The sequence below is a fragment of the Mercenaria mercenaria genome, chromosome 12 (assembly GCF_021730395.1).
Source record: "Mercenaria mercenaria strain notata chromosome 12, MADL_Memer_1, whole genome shotgun sequence".
NCBI lineage: Eukaryota > Metazoa > Mollusca > Bivalvia > Venerida > Veneridae > Mercenaria > Mercenaria mercenaria.
In genome coordinates, this window is record NC_069372.1 from 62,095,532 (window position 1) to 62,118,583 (window position 23,052).

At 34.0% G+C, this 23,052-nt stretch overlaps 1 protein-coding gene across 15 annotated transcripts in view; it reads left to right on the forward strand.

Annotated features, from left to right (window-relative positions):
- Positions 1-23,052, forward strand: part of LOC123534096 (RIMS-binding protein 2-like) — a 218,840-nt gene that overhangs the window by 26,775 nt on the left and 169,013 nt on the right. For 13 of the 15 annotated variants that reach the window (XM_045316150.2, XM_045316153.2, XM_045316152.2 and 10 more), the window contains one exon: positions 19,004-19,120. In XM_045316150.2, the coding sequence (XP_045172085.2) occupies positions 19,004-19,120 (117 nt within the window). Of the gene's footprint in view, positions 1-5,363; positions 5,792-16,676; positions 17,394-19,003; positions 19,121-23,052 lie in introns of those variants that run through there. The other 2 variants (XM_053520201.1, XM_045316164.2) reach the window with 2 other exon arrangements.

Genomic DNA, 23,052 nt, shown 5'->3' on the forward strand with positions numbered 1-23,052 from the left:
ACAAAGTTTACAAATATGCTGTTCTGTAAATTTTTCATTGTTGTATATTTAAGTAAATAAGGATTTAACCCAATAAATAATTAATAACCTTTCCCATTTTGGTTTCAGTGAAAACATAAGGTAATATTAAATAACCCTTTAAAATACGGGCTCGTTTTTCAAAAACATTTTGAATTAAAAGGTTAAAACTTTGAAAAAGTGTTGAGCTTGTTTGCAATAATTTTTAAAAACATTCAACCCCAACACAAACAGCTGGAAAATTAGACCATTTTAAAAGGCCCTTTTTCCCTAAAAAGTTTTTTTTCTAAAAAACCGATTTGACGATGCACCCCCTGACAATTCCCGAAAAATTACGGGAAAAACAGTGCTAAACAAATATCTAAATTTGAAATTTAAAGCCCGTTTACCTAAAGGTCAGGGAATCTCTGTTGACAGGGGGGGTCATTGGCACCCGATTTCACTGTAAATTGAAAAATTTTAGGGTTTAAGCAATTAATATATCAGAGTCCAAAAAAATTTTCCCCCCATTTTCCCTTTCCCTTTCAAGTTTTCATTTGGGCCCTTTTTGAAAAGCCTTTGTTTTTTTTTCTGTGATTAGAAGCTATTTTTTTTTACCATTTGGCCCCAGGGAAAATTTAAAACTATGTTTGTTTTATTTTCCCGTAACAATCAACCAAACTATGATTTTTGTTTCTATATTTTTTTATTTGAAACATTATGAATTCCTAATATTCTTGTGGATTTAGTGATTATGTTTAAAATGTGGGAAACCCTGAAAAACAAAGTAAAAAAATTTTTACACATAGATGAAAATTGCCTTTGAAGTCAAGATACCAAAAATAGAAACCCAAATGGGGGGTTTCCTGGAGTTTCCTAAGAACCCCAAACCCGTTCCCCAACATTGTTGTGTTTTTCTTAAAACAAACCAAACAAGCATTATTATATCTGTTTTAAAGGGATGTAGGGCAAGGGCCCTTAAACCCAAAATAGGAACGACCTGGGGTTAATATAGTCCCTTTAAGGGCACAAGTTTTTTTGCTTTTGGGAATTTTAAAGGGGCCCCTATCCAAATCCACTACCAGCCATTATTTTCCCAATCAGTTTAAAACTTTAGTCTGTTTTTGTCATAAAAGAACTGGGACCCGACTGTAAACAAATTACTCCCTTTCCTTTTTTGCAGTCCCTTTTTTTAAAATTTCATATATATAAAACTTTTTCTTGTTTCTTTCACAAAAAGGTTTTTAGTCAAAACCCGTCTTAAGCAAACCCCCCAAGGGAAGGGGACAATTTGGGGCCGGGAAAAACCAGGTTTAAAACCCCTGACCGAAAAGGGGGCAGCCAGTATATGTATTTTTTCAGACTTCTGACCAGTCTATAAAACCCCTTTGGCCCCTTTCCCTTTTTTTGGGGTTTTTCCCTTTTTATTTTTTTCCAGGGTACCCAAAGACGTGCATTTGCCTTCGCAATACAATGGTCTTCTTAGCAATTTTAAAAAATCCGGCCGGGTTTTTTTTTTTTCTAAAAAAAATTTTTTAAAAGACAATTTTTCCAAATTCCCAAAAAAAGTTTGTTTACAATTTTCCGGCCCTTTTGGTAAGGGAATAAATCCCCAACCCCCTTTTTTGGGCTACGCTAAATCTAAGGGTTACCGTTACTTCCGTAAAAGATAGAGGTTTATATTTTTTAAAAAAACAATTAATTTCTATAAATTTAATTTGTATTTTGATGACCGAAGTTTTTAAAAAAATCACAAACATTTTGCTACTAATTAGTTTTTTCGAGTTTTTAACGTTTAAAAAGGGGCAAACTTTTAACCCAAAAAAAATTTACACGAGGGGACAAGGGTAATTACCGATAAATTGACGGGGCCCTTTGATCATAACAAAAGGGGATTACACCCTTTTGTTATCCCGTTTTTTAAATTTAGAAGCCAAGGGCATTTTGTCCCTTCTTTTGGTGAAGTCCCGCGGAAAAAATTAGCAAAAAACGTGCTTCTCAAAATCGGTAAACTTTGGCGAATTAAATTTCCCAAAAAAAAATTGGTTTTGGAAGAAAAATGGCCCCCTGAAAGGGGTCAAAAAACGGCGGTCGGGAGGCAATTTGGGGGGCCGCTGGGCCCCGACGGGAGGGGCCGGGTGAAAAAAGTGATAAAAAAAGAGGAAAATCCCGTCGGGGGCGTCATAAAATTTGGGCCCCCCCGAAAAGGAGGGGACCGCTATCGGGGGGTGAAACCTTAGTACAGGTTAGACTGTACCCCAAAAAGGGGGAAAAAAAAAACTTCTTTTAACAATCTCTGAGACAGATATGTTTTATAAATTTAAATTTATGAATTTTTTGCATTTTTTTTCCCGTGGTTTTTGTATTTAAGGTTTTTCTTTAATAAATTGGAATATTGAAGAACCCCCGAGAAAAACCCAACACTTTAGTAACTCGCTTAAACAAAATGAAACGTATTTTTTCTCAAATGAATGCCCCAAACATTATACGTTAATTTGAAGTAAATATTACCAATTGTTGTATTGATATTTTATCTTGATATAAAATGTATCGTTTTGTTTATAATATATAAATGTATTGTATCGGTTTTCATATACCGCGACCTATAGTGTACGAATTAAATACTATTACAATGAAGGAGGATTTTCTGAAACAAAACAGCATGTTTTTCGGGGTAATTAAAAAGGGCTAGAAAAATAATTGGGGTAATTTTTTTAAGGGGGTTTTTTGATTAAGAAAAAAATATTTAACAAAGGAAAAACAATAATAAACGTGATGGGGTGTTAATATTAACGGATCGTGAATGACTATTCAATTTTTAAGATATGATCTTGCAAATAGTGGCACTGGCTGTTGAAAATTTCATACGTTGGATAAAAAAAAATTCTACAAGGAACATATGTGCTGAAGCTTGTTTTAATTTCGGATATTAATTTTTTCCTTTTATAAAAGTGATGCAATTTTTTTTTTGAAAAAGGAAATTTTAAAAATTTTTTTTGTAAGTATTAAAGTGGTTTCAAAAAATTTTATTTAAATTAAATTTTTCCGCCCTGAAAAAAAAATCAAGATTTTTCAAATTTGACAAGCCTTTTTTATAAAAATTTTAAAAATTTAAAAAAGGATTTTAGTTTTTTTAACGATAATTTTCAGTTACCACTTTAAAAGAAAGGGGATTTGAAAAAAAAGTTCGAGCAAGCAAAATGTAATGGAAATATAACCTCCTATTGTATTCTTCATATATTTTTTTTTTTTCTAATTTATCAAGATTTTTTATCAGTCGCAGCCATTTAAAGCTCAGAAATTCACCAAATGACCTAAATAGTGTCTGTCTTATCTTTTGCAGCATGCCTGTATAGTTTCTGCAAACTGAAACAGAGTAGACAAGCTATAACTAGCCTTTTCAGTGTATTGCCACAAGTTGTGGATTAGGATCATAGATTATGTCACTGAATACTTATTTTTCTATGACAGTTTGACCTCAGATATTGCATCTAAATTGAATTCACAGTATTTATCTTATATAGTATATTCAGAAATTGTTTTCTGTTAAGAAAAAACTTTTATTTCAACCTCATCTTTTTCATTCTCTCTCTGTTCTTTTTCTCTCTCCATATCATACTTAGATCACCTTAAAGTATTAATAGTTTTTCCCTCATGTTCCTCCACATTGAGAGCTTTTAAAAGGTCTTATTTCTCTACTTTTTCTGTTAATTTATCTCTTAAATTCTTCTTCCCATTCATTTTCGCCTTTAGCCCTTACCCTGCTAAATTTCTATAATGAACTTGTCCATGTTCCAATTTGGACAGAACCATTAACTTTTAAAAGGGATGTACGCTGAAAATTTACAGACAGCATAGTGAACAGTGCAGACTATGGTTAGATTGCACAGATGTGCAGGCTGAACTTGGTCTGCACTGGTCGCAAAGGCATAGACACTTGCCGCCAGCACGCTAAGGGTTAACCTCTCTTTCTCTGATTTTGATCTTTCTGCCTCCATCTTTTTTTATGTAAATTTAAAATTTGTATTTATGATGTGCAACAACATATACTTGTTGTTTATTAGATATTAATGTCATCCAATCACCTGGCCTCTGTTATTTAATCAGTAGCATCTGCCACATCCTGTAGAACTTTATTGTGAACATCATCCAATTTTTTTTGACTATTCAGTTTTTTTGTAGGTTTTTTTTTTTAAACTTTATGATGAGAGATAAAGTCTCTGGTATTTTAATGAAAAGTAAACAAACACTGGATGTCACAATCTCTAGGCAAATGGTTATCTATAATGTAAAGTTAATTTGCAACTTTCTGACTTTCTTACCAATAGGATAAAATATGTGACTTTTCATTTTATTGCTAAATCAATATTTCATGCAAAAGGTCAAACTCATCTTCAGGGGCTTTTATATAAACTAGATCACATTTTTTGCATTTATAACTACTTTTTTACCTTTCCATTAGCATCTTAGTTAAGAGTTAATGGAGCTCAACAAATTGAATTTATAACAGTTTATAAAATTGTGCAACAAATTGATTGCTATTTTTGCCAAAGATGAAATGGTCCCAATTAATTTTTGATTGCTATCAGTAATTTATAAAATACATATTTTATTATTTATATAGCTGTACTCTTAAAGGGGTGATGATTTAAAAGTTCTATACTCATCTTCTTTAAAAGGAGGTATTTCCCATTTTTTTTCTTTAGATATATTTTTTAAAGGGAGGTAATCAGATATACTAGAAATAACACAAAGTGTCTAATTTCTAGCCAAAAATTTAAATCAGTCCTATGATTTTAAGAAAATTATTAGTTAAGAGATTTTTCAGCAGTGTATTTCTTGTCTCATTTGCATAGCACATTGTGTCTTGTCTCATTTGCATAGCGCATTGTGAAAACCTTAAAATTTTGAAACAGAAGTGACAATTGAGTTATGAGCATTAGTGCTTATTTGTACAGAAGACTTTGACTAATTATCAAAACAGAACTGTTGACAGAAATAGGTTTAAGAACGGGGAAAGTGAAGGTTACATTCAAACTTTAAAGAAAATTTGTACGTTCATTGCAAAACTGTTGTACCTGTATAAAAAACAATGAGGCAGATACATGCGATGTGGTGTTGCCATGACAAATATTTTGTAAACATCTAAAAGGCTGGCCAAATGACAAATTCTTGCTCATGTCATCAAAAAATGTTGTATTTATATAAGATGTATGCTATATTTGGATTATGTTATTTTCAAGGGTCATAATTATGTAAATTTATACACATTATAATCAAATTGGTAGTTTAAATATTTCCCACAATCTTTGGCAAATATTTCATGTTGACTCTAAATTACTCAGTTCAACGGCATAATTGCCTTGTACAACTGTATTTACAGAGTTTGAATACATGTGTTAGAGCATTTCTTTCAAATTGTTATCATTTGTAAACTTTTACAGTGAAAACAAGCTTGTAGCATATGACATGTATAGTCCATGATAAATTATGAAAATACCGAGAAGGAAGCACTGGAGATGCTTTGATAATTGTAGTTCATTCGTTATGATGGAATACTTGTGAGTTTGTCTCTAAGAAATAGAAAAGTTTCGCAAAAAATACAATGGAATATTACTTGGAAAGACCCAGGAGATCGCGACACGATGGGCCGTCAAATTACCCGGACGACCCTGTTGAACGTCCGTATGCTCGTCTGGATTATGTACCGGAACATGGTCAGATCCTGGCGTCACATTACCTGAGTCCTAGGGAACATGTTCAGCATTCAAGGGAACTTCCTAATCAACCGAGAGTAAGTTACTTAGAAATTACAAGATTTGTGACTATAATGATAAGCTTAACATTTAGGTCCATATTGGAAAAAACTTTCAAAGAACACAGGATTGTAGAAAGAAAAGAGTTTTTTTACAGGAGAATTGAAAAGCATATAAATCATGTATGTTACTGTACAAAACTATTTTCTGGAGGACTGCATAAAGGGGGCTTGATTTCGGATAGTTTAACACATTTGGAACTCATCATTTTCAAAAAAATTGTGGCATATCATTGTTTTGGTGCATTTACAGTAATGTCCCAGTGCTACAATACCACATAATTAAGTGTAATACAGTTAACTTATTTTCTTTTACAAATGGCATTCATTTTTAAAGGGAGACAACTTTTTGAGAATAGTTAATTAAAGTAATCAGGGACAGTAAGGTAAATCTTGTATTGGACAGGTAGCATGTTGGTAAAGATGTTGTTCGTTTACCAAATATTTCTGTGGTTTGTTAGTATATTGTTAAACATTAATAGAGTCCTGATCATAAACTTACGAGTTGGGTCCTCAGATATGGTAGATAATCTGTGTGAAAATTTATCATGACATGTCAGTTTTTTTTACTTATTATACCACTAACGGAGTAAGTACTTGTGAAAAAAATGCCTGAAATTTCAAAGAATTGTAGCAAGATTAAGGAAAAGAGAATAGCTACTTGAAATATTTACGTATAAAAGGTCTAAGACAATGGCTTATCATGTAACATCTACATTTTCAGCCAAGCTTACTGTTTTCATCCTAGTTTACATTGATTTTTATAAGGACATCAGTCTTATTGAAAGAGACTGTTGTATATAAAATGGTTTCATAATCAAATTATTTGACAGCTTGTTGCTGATTAGGAATTAAGCCAGATATACTTGCAGTTGCAATTACATGTAAATTTTGATTTTATAGCGTAATATGTTTTACGTATTAATACAAACAAGGATTATGATATCATCAATATAGTCAGAGTTTATCACATTTATCTCCCTTCTTTGATAAACACATTTATTATTTTGCTCTTCATAATTGGAGGAAATAAAAGAATCTGTCGATCTAGATATTTCCAAAATGACAATTTGCTTCAGAAAGCAGGATTTTGAATTTTACGAATGAAGGGAGATAATTTATTAAATTAGATTAGAACTAGAGAAGTAATACACTCTGTTTCTGTTACCAAAGATGATTTACTATCATCAATAACTTTTGAGCTTTAGAATTTTAAGAATTTTTAACCTTAAACCAAACTAATAGACTATGTTTTTGCTCTTTAATGAGATATTTAGTAAAATGTTGCCAGTGTTTATCTGTCTTTAAATGGACAAGATGAAAGCATTATAAACTGATAAGTCTGTTTAAAACAAACAATGGTCAAATGTTATTACAAACTTATAGAGACGAAATTAAGTAACATTTTAAAGACAATAACGTGTTATCTCAAATAGTATTATATACAAGTTTGGTGTAACCTTTGGACTTGTAGGTTGTAAAGCTAGACCAAATCATTGGCATTATTTAAGTTGATTTGTTAGAATTTTTAAAGACTTGATAAAAAAGTGTACACCAATTAAGACCGCATTTTCTCATTCATATCTATTATTACAACAAAACATAAACAGTGTGGAAATAGATGCTATAAATGCAAAATTATAGTCCGCATACGAAGTTATGGTGCTAATTAAATGACCTCTTTGAAGGAATTCAGTGACTGGAAAGATACGATTTTCAAAGTGTTTAATTATTCAGTATATTCGTAGACCTGGAAATAAGTGGAAACATAGGGCTGAAATATATCCTCATGTACATGGAATAAATATGCCATCTCAATACTATAATAATTCTGGAAAATATATTCTCCAGGTATTGAATGTTCTGTCATTCTTATAACTATTTCACTAGAAATTTTTCTCTGTATTTCATTGAGATTTATTGAATTGCCATAAATATTCATCTTTCGCATTCTGTCTTTAGTATTTCTAAAAATAGGGATACAGAATGTAAAGGTTATCAATCAAATTTGAGCAACATTTTATGACATTTTTAGCTCACCTGTCCTATAGTGACAGGGTGAGCTTTTGTGATCGCATTTCACACGGGTACTAAACAGTGCCTGCGGCACCGCCTGTGCTGATGAGGATTGAAGGCATTCCGATTCCGGTACCGCAGGCATTTTGCCGATGTTGACAAATCAAGCGAGATCGGTGAGTGATTTATTTCGTTTTTGTCATTTTCTTACTGCATATAGCATTTCTTCAAAAATCGGGGAATGTAGCGGGGTGTAGAAGTACCACATGAATATATCCATGCTGAAGTCTGTGGGAAATAATCAATTTCCTAGAAATGTAAGGACAAATAAGTTGGGAATGAAACGTGATTTTTTCACATCAGTGACTGTTTGGACTCATTTCTTTCCGCTGACCCAAACCATATCGTATCTGCCGTCGTGAAACATTTTTATATTTGATATGTGATCTGCAAAAACATAAAATGTGTCCAGAAAACCAACATATCAAGAAATGTGTGCAGAAAACCAACATATCAAGACATGTCAGTTTTTTTTACTTAATACAGTGCATTCGCGATGCTATGAATCGCAATTTAACGAAATACTGGTATACTACGAAAAGGTGTTGTGGTCCCGGCTGATTTTCTTCTTATTTCTATGTTACAAAGTTGCGGTTTTACGAAAATGCAATTTAACGAAAAATGCGCTCCTACGAATGTATTGTTATGCCCTTAAAGCCTGTTTTCAACTTGTTTTAGTTGCGATTTTACGAACACCTGTATTGTCTAAGTTTTCACACCTTCCATAACGGCGTGAAAAAACTTTAGAGTGTTTAAGTGTCACTATCATTTAGCTGGGCGTAAACAGTAATTAAAGTGTGAAAACGTAGTATTAAATTCGATTACACTTGCTTCGATATCTATACGTCTCAAATAATCACTGCATAAAGAATATTTAAGTCCTAATCGTCTGTATATTGTCGTTTTATTATTCTGAACTATTCAGTAAAGGGTAGCTGAGGGTATCGGAATATGCAATTGAGATTTTTGTTCTCGTGCAACAATGTACCCTGTATATGTTTTATGTACAGTGAATAAAAAGTAATGAAAAAATCCGTTTAACATTCTAGATACCAGATTCGAATAACATTTGTAGTAAACCCAGATGTATATATAAAATTGGTATTCATGTACTCCGATACGAAAATCACATGTTTAAATACTTCCGGTTACGACGTGTAGATATTAAGGTGCTGTATAACGAAATTTCCTATGCTACGCTCGAACGAAAACGCGATATTACGAAAAAACGGCCGGTCCCTTGGCTTTTCGTACGATCGCGATTGTACTGTATACCATTCCTCATTGGCACAGGCGGTGCCGCAGGCACTGTTTAGTACCCGTGTTTCAGTGTTCTGCCAAGGCTGCGATAACGCTAGAATCTTGCATAAAAATTACGAATGTCGCGCTAAAATTGGTCTAGAAGTGTCAGTAACTGTTGTCACATTACAAAAATTTTAGGGATGAATGCATGCATGGGAATGACCGGAACTGAGTGCGAATTCTTCATTTCTCTTCCACATCCAAATAGAAGAGTTTCCCGCAAAAATGTCATTTTGATCAACAACAAACAATTTTAAGCTACATTTCTGTATCTGCACACTAGAAAAACGTTCAGTCTAATGATTAACGGCCTAGTTCTTCATGTGACTTCATAAAGAAACCCATAGAACACACAAACTCCTATGTTGTTAACCATTCTCAACCGCTGTCTGACAGCAGGTGAAATTGAAAGCGAGTCCGTTAGCTGCTTAAAATCTGTTGACCATTGCACACTAATCGTCTTTAAAACTGAAAATGCGTCACAAAAACCAAACAACAAAGGCTGCAGAAAATTAGTATGAAGTCGAAGAGAAAAGTGACTCCAAATTTCACGGGAGCTGATTAAAGAGTGTCAATGGTTGGACTACAAAAATACTTCAATTGTAGTAATGAAACTGATTTATAAATTTCAATGACATATGGTCAAAATTTGTTGTCCCCAAGATTTTGAAAATGTCCCCACATTTTTCATACCATTTGTCCCCACCATTTTTGATCATCGGCAGAACACTGCATTTTGTCTGTTGCCCGTCCGTCCGTCATCTGTCCATTCACAATTTCTTGCGAACACGATAGAGACCACATTTTGCAATCAACTTTAATCGAACTTGCACACAACTTGCATTGGCATAATATCTCAGTTCCGTTCAAACACTGGCCAGATCCTATCATGAGTTACAGCCCCTAAAAGGGGTAAAATTTTCTATTTTTGGCTTGTGACCACAAAAGAGACCACATTTTGCAATGAACTTTAATCAGACATGCACACAATTTGTATTGCCATAATATCTCAGTTCCTTTCGAAAATTGGCCAGATCCAATCATGAGTTCTAGAGTTTTGGGCCCTTAAAGGGCCAAAAATTGGTATTTTGGCTTTTGCAGCCATTTAGAGACTTCATTTTATGGTTTGATTTGATACAAACTTGCAAAATATCTTCAACAACAATAAATCTTGGATTCCATGAATCTATCAGATCCAATCATAGGTTCCGGAGTTACGGCCCCTGATTGACCCCTGAAAGAGCCAAAATTTGTTAATTTTTACCTAGTAAACACAATAGAAGTGACATTTTATATTTGATTTTAACTTTTTTTTACACACAACTTAAGTCACAATTAGATCTTGGGTTTCTTTTGAAAACTGGCTAGATTACATCATGGGTTCTAGAGTTACTGCCACTGAAAGGGGCAAAAGTTTCAACTTGGCCCTTTCAGTCATAAAGAGGTGTCATTTATGCTTTGATTTGATACAAACTTGCACAGAATGATTATCTTGATAATCTCTAGGCCTGGATCGAAACTGTGTCATGTCGGATCAAAAGCTAGGTCATCAGGTCAGATCAAAGGAAAAGCTTATTAACAAGCTAGAGGCCACATCTATGACCCTATCTTCATGAAACTTGGTCAGAGTATTTATCTTGATGATTTCTAGGCCATGTTTGAAACTGGGTCATATGGGGTCAAAAACTAGGTCACCTAGACAAAACATAGGAAAAGCTTGTTAACACTCTTGTTCATTTAATGTGTTTGAAACTTGGTCAGAATGTTTGTCTGCATGAAGTATCAGACCAATTTTTATCTGAGTCATGTGGGGTCAAAAACTAGGTAACCAGGTCAAATCAAAGAATAAGCTTGATTACATCCTAGGGGGGCATGTTTTCAGTTCTATCTTCATAAAATTTGGTCAGATTGTTAAGTCTTGGATAATTTCAAATCTGTGTCACATGGAGTCAAAAACTAGGTCACTAGGTCAAATCAAAGGAAAAGCTTGTATACACTCTAGAGGCCACTTTTTTGCTCCAATCTTCCCAAAACTGTCAGAATGTTTGTTTTCATGAAATTTTGGACAAATTTGAATCTGGGTCATGTGGGGTAAAAAACTAGGTCACTAGGTCAAATCAAAGAAAATGCTTGTTTACGCATAATTAAGAGGCCCTGTTTTTTTGCCCCAATCTTGGAAAATTAGTCAGAATATTTGTATCCATTGAATCACTAGGTAAAACATGTTTTACACTGTTATGGTGTGTTACTCAGGCAAGCAACCTAGGGCCATCTTGTTTGGTTTTCATGTATTTTGTTCCAGTTCAGTGGAGTTATGGCTCTTGATTGGTGGTATTTTGCCTGGCTCGGGCAACTGCTCTAATACCACTAAGACTTCACTAAGTGATCACTGCCAAGCCTAGTTGTGCATATCATACACATGTTCCAGTCCGCTGCTTTTCAGAAGAGTTATGGCCCTTAATTTGTCAAATTTCTATGATGATTTAGCCACTTCTCTTACATAATAGGGCGGATTTCCACAAAATCTTACCGGTGTGACCAGTCCGAAGTCTTATTTTGCATATTATCAGAGAGTTATGACCCTTGATTTGTCATATTTTACAGTGTTTACACTACTTGCTGTATACATTTGGCTGAATTTCACCAGACCTCATTAGTGATTAGTGGGAAGCATGGTTGTGCATACTATCATCTTGTTCTGATGAAATGAGTTTCAGTAGAGTCAAGACGGTTGATTAAACCCGAACACACACACACACACACAAGACAGTTGATTTGTCAATTTCTTTGATCTGTGCTGCTTCTCCAAAACCACTTGTTGGAATTTCACCAAACTTCACAGAAGTTACCACTGTCATGCCTAGCTGTGTATATCATTGGACTGTTATGGTTCAGTGATTTTTTTCCTGGAGTTATGGCCCTTGATTTATCGCATTTAACAATATCTGCATGGTAAGTTGGGGAGACGAACATTTTCTGGAAAAATTACCTCTGGTTACAATATGTAATTGTATCAGTGTGAATTTTAGGCATGTGACTGCAGGGCAAGATATCAGTGACAGCTAGTGTTTGTGACTTATGTAGCATCATTTATCACTTACATCACTATCATACTGATGATCAGTTTGCCACTCCCACCTGTATCACCTGTAATTGGTTATAGTTCAGATTTTGTAAAACCATAAAACATGTTTAAACTCAAGCGTATTTTAACACAGATGAAATAATATAATATGTTACAGCATAAATTAGTAATTTAAAAGATTAATCATCAAGTTGTTAATATATTTGTTATAATTATCCTTGAAAAATTATGTTAACATTATGATTTATGTTCATGGAGCTAAGCAGTTGTATAGGTGATATATCAATGTGTTAAAAAAAAAATATATATAAGATTTGTATTTTGAAAACATTATTGTCTAAAAAGGAATTAGTACGTAGTTTATTCATTTTCAGTATGCTATAGGCAAACCGCAATATTTATCGCAGAGAAACCAATAATGACTAGCCTTAGCCTTTAAATTAGATGTTACTAATTTTTATCTATAATTAATTAACCAGGACTGCTTAGTCAAAGGTACATGAGAATTTTTACATGTTGTCCTTTCAAATTATATCCAAATTAAGTAAATCTAAGACCATAAAAAGAAATTCAAGAGGTCATAAAAAGTGTGATATTGGAGATATTCAATTATAAATGACCATCTTGTCAGTGTGTACAGTGTTTTAATTGAACTTTTGGTGCCCTTGTAGGTGTTTTTGTATCAATTTGACATTTTTATGAGAGACTGCCTGTGTGCAAGGACCTGTCACTATTATTTTCATTCATAAATGATTGCTTTTTAACTTTTCCTGGTTCATTTTTGGCCAGAGGTAACACATAGGTCAAGGAAGTTCTGGAGAAATGCTGCTGCTGCTAGGGCTTCGTTTTAAAGGCAACGGTTACCTCCGAAAATTCAGTTGTGCAAAAAGCCCCTACCATAATAGGATTATCTGGTGTTCTCTCAGATTATCTTTTTCTCTCTTCTGGAGGTTCTACCATGGTTTGGTTAATGTGGATTCCATGGTACAAATTAAAGGTATTTCTCAACAAGAAATGCTGGAGATGCTGTGCCTTAAAACATAATCCTTTCTCATTTGAATTTTATTTAGTACTTACAAGGTTCTTCGAAACAATGTAGTTTTAAATGATTTATAAAGGGCCCTTAAAAGTGTGTACTGCGTCCATTTGATGATGATAATTTTATATTGAATCAAAAAGGGCCAGTTTCAGCTCGTTTAAATGGGTCAACCGTGTTGTTGCACTTATAAAATAGACTCCTGGTTTATAGGTTGGTCAGGGCTACAGATATTTATTGTATTTTGCCATCGAAATATTTCTGTAAAATGCGAAATTAAGGTATTAATATTGTATTTCACCTTACTTTAATAAACCTTAACAAAATGAGCATGGAGAAATAATTATGTCCAGTTTCTATAATTTATATATATATTTAGTTGACCTTTTTTTCCACATAATTAGTCAAATCATATTATGGCCAGGTGAAATGTATATATAGTGTATGAGATGATATTTTGACACCAAATGACAGTTTCATATTATAACTACCTGTACTCAAGCTTGTGAATGTGCTACTCTGTCCTTACAGTTAAGTCATGCATGTTATAAATCTAATAGATGTACATGTAGGTGTAGTGTGCTTTTCATAAAATGTCTGAAATGTCAAAATTTTCCTTAAAATTGAGACATTTTTAAAACACTTGGTCTTATTAAGCATAGACTCACAGTCCAAACCATGTATATTGTGTAGCAAGGTCTGAGGCATAAGTATCCTTTTGTTTAAGGGAAATATTTATATCAGAAAGAGATTCAGCTTTTATAAGGCTCATCTTCCTGCTAACTGCACTGACAGCATCATGGTTGCAGACTTTTGTTTTATGGGCATTCATTACCAGACTGGAAATTTTCTGAGATAGAAAAAAGTTTTTGTACTGAATTGTACTGTCTTATTTTATACATTTTTATATGCTCGTCTGGACATATTATGGGAATGCCCTTGGTGGGCAGGCAGCATCCACAAACTTTCGTTGTCCAGAGGATTTCTTTTTCATGTATGGAGGGATTTTGATGTAACTTGGCACAAATGTGTACCACCATGAGACGGATTGTGGTGCACAAGAACCAGGTCTCTAGGTCTAAGGTCAAGGTCACACTTAGAGGCCAAAGGTCAAATTCATAAATAACATTTTCCATAGCATTTCTTCTTCATGCATAGGGGATTTTGATGTAACTTGGCACAAATGTTCACCACCATAAGACGGAGTGTCTTGTGCAAGAAATAGGTTCCTAGGTCTAAGGTCAAGGTCACACTTAAAGGTCAACAGTCAGATACAAGAATGACAACTTTGCCAGAGCATTTCTTCTTTATACACAGAGGGATTTTGATGTAACTAGGTACAATTGTTCACCATCATGGGACGGAGTGTCATGCACAAGAACCAGGTCTCTAGGTCTAAGGTCAAGGTCACACTTAGAGGCCAAAGGTCAAATTCATGAATAACATTTTCCATAGCATTTCTTCTTCATGCATAGGGGATTTTGATGTAACTTGGCACAAATGTTCACCACCATAAGACGGAGTGTCTTGTGCAAGAAATAGGTTCCTAGGTCAAATGTCAAGGTCACACTTAAAGGTCAGTAGTTAGATACAAGAATGACAACTTTGCCAGAGCATTTCTTCTTTATGCACAGAGGGATTTTGATGTAACTTGGTACAATTGTTCACCATCATAGGACGGAGTGTCATGCACAAGAACCAGGTTCCTAGGTCTAAAGTCAAGGTCACACTGAGATGGTCAAATGTCAGATACAAAAATGACAACTTAATAAGCTCTCGACAGGCATATTTTGTGACTATGGCACTCTTGTTAAACATAGTAGTAACTTTATTTGAGGCATTGCATAGTCCATTTTAACTAGTATCAAGTGATCACTCATTAAAATTCATGATAAGTTTGGTGTATCAGTTTGCATAGGGTGATAGGTTAAATACCTACTGGTGTCTCATAATGTTATCTCATGTACATCTAATAGGAAATTATGTCCAACAGCCTGTGTACAACATGGAAAATATTTTTGTTGATTATAGTGACTGTTTGTCAAGATAATTACATTTGTAAAAAGTTTTGCTGCAGGACGTTTTCCTGCGTGATGACTTTAAAAGTTTTTTGATGTTTTTTTTGTTGATTTATGCACACAATGATATATAACTTTTAAAAATTATCATTTTTGGTTAGAAGGCAAAGAAAAATGTTCAGCAAAGGAAAAAATTATATGACATTTTTGTTCGTCGCAAATTCATGCGAAATTTATAACATGGAAAAGTTGGATTAAATATTCTATTTTATTGTGCAACAGTTAGTGTGTGTGAAATACAAAAATTTACAATAAAGGTTTAATGGTTTGTTAGTCATGATATATGAATGAATATCGCAAATCTTTTGAAAAAATCAAGAGAAAAATATTTTTGAAAAGTAGTGATTAATTAAACAAACCTGACAATTATTATGATGGGAGGTTCAAGTTTATTGTGAATATTTAGGTCAAAGTGATCAATAACTGATTGATTTTTAACAGTAAACTGTAAAAATTTGGTTTTAGGGCAAAACTGTTTATGATTGATAGAAGTAACATATTAACGACTTTTCATCATGATGATATGAGGATGTTAAAACTTGGATAGATGTGTGTTTGTTCGCTTGTTTGCAGTTTAGATATTTTTGTTGTTAAAATGAAAATATGGAGGGCATAGAGTATTATCTTTTTGTCTATCTCCTGTGCGCATTAGGATTTCTGATTACAGTTATCTCAGTTTGGCTCTGTTGGCATAGTTTTTTATCATATCGTAAGAAGAAGCAGACGAAGAAAACGGAACCGGTAGAACCCCAACCAATTTATGTGGTAGCGGTTCAGGAAGCAAGAACTGTGTGCTAGGATACTCATGACTGTCGGGATTTTTAATACATAAAAAAAAAAAAAGTTCATGAAGTGGATAAAGTGTTTAAGTGAAAATAGACATAGGGCATGAAATGCATACGGACAGCTTGGAATGCAAAATTGCGCATTTTTAACAAGGAGTATTAATTATGATTTTGAATTGATAGGAAATTTATTGGATCATCTTTCCATCTTCTGTTGTCTTGTATGCCATTATTGATACTTTTTTACTTGACACATTTATATCGGTATTCAAATTTTACACATAATTAATTAGATTGAAAGCTTTGATGTTTTTTTTACCTTGATCGTGAATAAAAAAATGTTTCCAGTGTAAACTTTTTTTCAAATATAAGACACCAGAATAATAGTGTTTTTCTTTCCGAAACAGGAATTCATCAATTATATGAGGTTGAAAGACATTTTTAAGTGACTTGCCTGACTTATTGTTACATGTTAAGGTATAATGTTTCGTGTGACAGACACTATCCATGTCAAATTACATCTGCTACCGAATGTAGCGAAAACATCAAAACACATTTGAGGTTGTATCATATTTTCCGACACTGCAAAACCTCCTGTTAGTGTTACTGTAAGCGTTTATAGTTTCAGATGTATTAAATATTTAGGTAATGTTAATTTGCGGTAAAAGACAACACGTTTGACACGGAGATATACATATTCGGACAGTTTAATGACAGATGTGTTTAATATGTGAATAATTAATTAGAAAATTCTTGATACAGAACTGCATCTTATTGATTTGGAATAGGTGTTATAAGGTCAGGAAAAAAGGTGTAAAAAAACTGGTCACACACACTGTTTTCCTGCAGATGAAATTGAAACTTTTTCAATATATAGTACAATATCTCTTTGGATATAATGTTCGAAAAATATGCATGTAAATTAAGGTTAATTAATACTGAAAAAAAAAATGTCGGAATATTGAAGTTGTGAAAATACAGTGTAACAGTTGTGTTTTTGTGCTTGTGTTTATGTACGAGTGTGTGAAAATTTCTCATTTTGTGGCATAATTCTGATTTTAAGTTGAATGTAAAATACAAAATGGAGTTAATGAAGGAGAGGGAGCGAGCGCCGAGTTTTGATTATGAGGAAAGTTATGGGGAGCCTCGAGGGTTTGCCCTCGGAGATTATTGGAATTTAAGGTCCTGCGATCGTCCTGCCACTCCAGAGAGATTTAAGGTGCTTATTTGAATTTTTATAGCTATTAAACAGTTCAAACAGAACAATAGAATTTCCCGCCAACAATAATGCAGTATTAGTTAATGAGAGTAATTAATTGATTGTTGGATGCTTAGATAATTAAAGGTGATTTCATGGCCCAAAGCAATTTAAAATTAAGTCTGATGTACTGCACATTTTGAATTACTCTGCCAGAATCAGCTTGATAACAGAATAGTGCCTTGCGTCATATAACCTTGCTCAGTTTGACACTTATTATACCCAGTTGAAATTGACGGTTTATTACCATGGTAACTAATGGTTTAGCATGGTAGTTCATGGTCATGGGACAATATGGTTTATCATGGTGGACCATGGCTGTGGTAATTGGCACCACAGTCATAAAACATGGTCGACCGTGGTGATTATTGACTAAACTGTATAAATATAAATTTGAAGGGGTCATGAAAATACATGACAATTGCAGTCTGTATCTATTTTTGCAAGTCAGTCATTTATTTGTCTTAAAATTGCTAAGATGACAACAAATCATAGTCAGACTATGAAAGTTTACCTTTGAATCTGTCCATAAATGCTATAAAACTATTTTATAACTAGGAAAACTTTTGGAGCCAAAATGCAGTCAGGCATCTTTTGTGCATTGTAAAACTTGATAAATGTGAAAATTACTAACATGACCATGGTAGTCCATGGTCAACCGTGGTTGAAAAATTTTGAGCATGGTAGATTGTGGTCAAACTGTTGATCATCTTTTCTGACCATGGTCGGCCATGGCCAATATTATCTCACCATGGTCGACCATGGCCACTCCTGACCATGTTTTCACCATGGTATTTGATGGTTGACCAAGGTGGTATTTCAGTACCCATTTACGGGAACGGGTTGAAACTTCACACACTTGTCCAGCTAGCTGTAATGATCTGACATGTAATGCACACTGATTTAATAACTCTGTTTTGCATATTAACAAAATTGTGCACCTTTTTCGACTTTAAATATTCATTCAATCTGACTAAAGTACTTGATCTTCTAAACGAAGATCTGAGAACGACCCATTCACATTCGTCTTCTGTATATTTTGGATTTCCAGTATTGCTATTTTTATTTTATCCAATCAGACGACTTGTTCGAATGTCAAAGAGTAAGAAAAATGTGCAGTCATTTCAGGGCTCGAACTCGGGACCCCTCGCTTACAAAGCAAATGGCCTACCGACTGAGCTAACCGGCTATCTGATACATTTTGACATAAGAATTGTAAATATCAAAAGTCAAAGCTACAGGTAGATTTGCAAGATGTTGTAAGTTAGGCTCTGATTGGCTAGCGAAAGGGTCGTCAGAACGAGGCAATGAATAGGTCGTTCTCAGATCCTATGCGTAGCGTAACAGGATATGTACTTTAGTCAGATTGAATATTCATTCAACTGACAAGGCTGTTGAGTTGAGTGAGGCTCCTCCAACAGTTCTTGTTTCTTTCACCTATGTCTTTTACTTTCTTCACAGAGAAGAAGAAAGGCACATATATTCTGTCAACTGAAGAAAAACATTTTATTGGACCCTACTTAAAGTGTTTTACAATCTTATATAATATAATTTGATTTTTCTATTTTTAGAATCGTAAACAAGAAGAGAGAGATCGTCAGTTACACAAGAAGGTCACAGAGCTTCAGACACAAACACAGAGATTGGAACGTAAAATTGCTCTCCTCAAAACTGAAAATGAGACACTTGTAAGTATCGAATCTTAGTAGTAATACAGACAGAATACATGGAAGAACGCTGGGGGTGAGGGCTGAATGGTAGAATGCCATTTCTGTAAACCCTGAGTCAAAAATTCGGAATGTTAATATATAATTACATAGGGTAACTGATCTGTCTGAAAAGTTTTCAGCACGTTCTCACTTTGGTTAAAGTTTTGCATGCAAGTACGTATAGCTATCATTTCAAGGCATATTATAAGCTTTGAAAAACAAATTTTCTTTTTCTAGGTCAGTTACCAACCTCATTTGGTCGAGTCCCATAACTATAAAACTGTATTTTGGCCAAATTATGCTCTCGTTTGGACTTAGAAAATCCTGGTTAAAGTTTTACATGCATCTTCAAAAGTAATGCAGATCCTGGATTGAAATGGTATAGATATTTTAACATTTAGAGTAATATTCCTGCTTCTGGGACAACGATTTAAATAGTGGAGCATTGGCTGTCTGATGGACAACGTCTCTTGTAAAATTAAGCATGTGAAACAACAAACTGTCAGTCTGCAAAGAAATAACTGACGGCATAAAAAGATATGTTGACACTACAAAAAGCATAATGAAGTCACAACTGACACCACAGTAAGGCCATTATTATGCAATTAAGTAGTTTTTGACAGTAGACATGTGCCATTTTTATGATGTTTTTCACTGTATTAATTTCTGCATAATACAACATCTCTGCACAGTGTTTAGTATTAATAATGAATAAAACTGTAATATGCACTGTATATATTTTGGATTTGATCAAGATTATGCTTGTACTGTGACTATCAGGTAACGATAGATTTGTTAGGAGTGGCATTTTGGTGGGAGTGGTATCCTTGTGGGTGTGGCATTTACCTTTGTCACATTTATGCATCATTTCTTTACTGTAGGTCAAGGACACAGATTTAAATGAAACTTTCAAAAAGGCAACAGTACATAGCATTTATATAGTTATTTAATGGTCTATAATACATAATGCATCAAATGACCTAAATAGCTAATATTTGTATTATGTAACATATAGATAATGTGGAACATTTAAACAAACAGGATTTCATTTGCCCACAAACAGTGTATTGTTTTATCTTTTTAGTTATTTGATGGCAACAGCTTGTGAATAATGTAAATATAATGTAAATGTATATCTCAAATTTAATGCACATGTTTTACTGTCAAGGCCAAGCAAAAACATATGATGTGCTTTAAGGTATATGCTGACAAAGTAGTCTTCAGCCAAAACCTTTAGCCCATTTTACACAAGAGAACTACTGGTAAGTCTCAATTCTGGGGCATCAAGTCAAGTGTAGTATTGACATTGTCAGATTTAGTTTCATATCATGTTCTATTAAAAGAAAAAATGACTGAAGATCAAAAGTGTGTTTTCTCCAGTAAGTATGCAAATTATGTTTTACCTGCACCTCAAACCAACACCGGACCTAGGATTAGCAGCAACCTTTTCTCCACAGTATACAAACAGCAACATCCCCAAGGCAATTTGTGCATTAGTTAATTACAATACAGAATGTATCTGATGCTGAAACAGTATTCGGTACTTATTTATAGCCATAGTTATATATGACATTGTATACACCAAATATAGATATTGCACGCAACCTTGTTGCAAGAAGTTGATTTCTTCTTCATGCCATTTCTGTTGTCAGCTACTTTTTTCAATGTTAGATATAAATGCACAGCCAACATTTGTTCTTTTTAGCTCATTTGATTTTTTGAAAAAAAATGATGAGTTATTGTCATCACTTGAGCGGTTGTCGGCGTCGGCGTCGGCGTTGCCTGGTTAAGTTTTATGTTTAGGTCAGCTTTTCTCCTAAACTATCAAAGCTATTGCTTTGAAACTTGGAATACTTGTTCACCATCATAAGCTGACCCTGTATAGCAAGAAACATAACTCCATCTTGCTTTTTGCAAGATTTATGGCCCCTTTTGTACTTAGAAAATATCAGATTTCTTGGTTAAGTTTTATGTTTAGGTCAACTTTTCTCCTAAACTATCAAAGCTTTTGCTTTGAAACTTGGAATACTTGTTCCCCATCATAAGCAGACCCTGTACATCAAGAAAACATAACTCCATCTGCTTTTTGCAAGAATTATTGCCCCTTTTGGACTTAGAAAATCAGTTTTCTTGGTTAAGTTTTATGTTTAGGTCAGCTTTTATCGTAAACTATCAAAGCTATTCCTTTAAAACTTTAAACACTTGTTCACCATCATAAGCTGACCCTGTACCGCAAGAAACATAACTCCATCCTGCTTTTTGTAAGATTTATGGCCCCTTTTGAACTTAGAAAATATCAGATTTCTTGGCTACAGTGTTTTGTTTAGGTCAACTTTTAGTTTCTTAAATTCAAAGCTTGTGATTGTAAAACTTGCAACTGTATATTCAAATTTAATGCTGTACTGTCAGCAAGCAAATAACATGATCTGCTTTATATTGCGAAAATATTTGCCACCTTTTGGCCTTACGAAAAATCATTTATCGTTGAGTATTGACATTGTGATTTAGTTCAAGATTTTCTTTAAAAAAAACTATCAAAGTGTGTGCTTCTCCAAAGTATGCAACAGTTTTTCACCATACACCAGACTGGACCCCTTTACTCAATTACAACAGAACTCATCCAAGCTTGCTTGTTAACAATCAGATGTATGGCCCTTTTTAGACTTAGAAAATGACATTGGGTAGACAATATATTTCTAGATTGTACAAGAATAGATTCTTTCAGATTTGAGTGTCAGCTACCCAATGGAAGCACGTTTGCTCTTTTTCAACAATAATACCATTTCTTGGTCCATGGTTAATGAAACAGGATGCAGACCAGACTCAAAACTCTAGTATCTGATTGGCTGATTTTGAGATCAGTCTTGAAATGGACCAATGACAGAGATGCCCTTTTAGATGGTTTCCAAACTTTGTTTAATAAACCAGAACCCTGATAACCCGCTTGCTTAATAACTCAGTAGGGAGAGCAAACATCTACAGATCACGGGTTGTGAATTTGAGCCCTGGGTGAGGCGTACATGTTATCGGTGACAATTTGAAGAAAAAAGACATGTGTCTAAAATTATTCATCCTCCAGTTCTGGTTCATGTGGGGAAGTTGGCAATTACTTGCAGAGAACAGGTTTGTACTGGTACAGAATCCAGGAACACTGGTTCCCTGCGTTTATGACCATTGCCATATCATTGATGACCATGTTTGAACCATGGCCGTCAATGAAATGGATATGTTTTGTCAATCATAAAAATCAATGGTAATGAAATGTCCATGTTGCAACTATGATTTGACCATGTCCACATCAATGATAAACGTAGTAAGGGTAATAGACCTGTTTTGACCATGGTCAAATTATTGTCATATTAATACCATGAAAATATTTCACTTCCAGATCATGGTGAAATCATGTTTGTTGAAGTAGCAATGTTTTGACTTTGGTTGAATTTCATGGTCATATTATGGTCACCTCATGTTCTTGGAAAAATTTACTTTTACTGGACCTGTTTTGACCATGATCATATTATAGTCAAATCAATGTCATCAAATATTCCATTTCCATACCAATGTTGAAACAAGAGTTTCCTGAAGTGGCAATGTTCTGACAATGTCTGAATTTCATGGTCATATTATGGCCAACTCATATTCTTTTCAAATTGACTTGTTTTTACCATGATTACATTAAGGTCAAATCAGTGCCATATCCCTATAAAAAAAAGTCGGTGGAATACCAGCGGTTTCCAGTGGTTTCTAGTGGAATTCCACTGGAAAAGTGATTTGATAGTTATTCCACTGGAAATATAATATAGCCATGATGTGACAATGTTCCATTTGCGATACCAGGTCAAACCATGTTTTAGACATGGCCAGATTATGGTCAGATTGAAGCCATTTGAGGCCTTTTACCATTTGCCCGA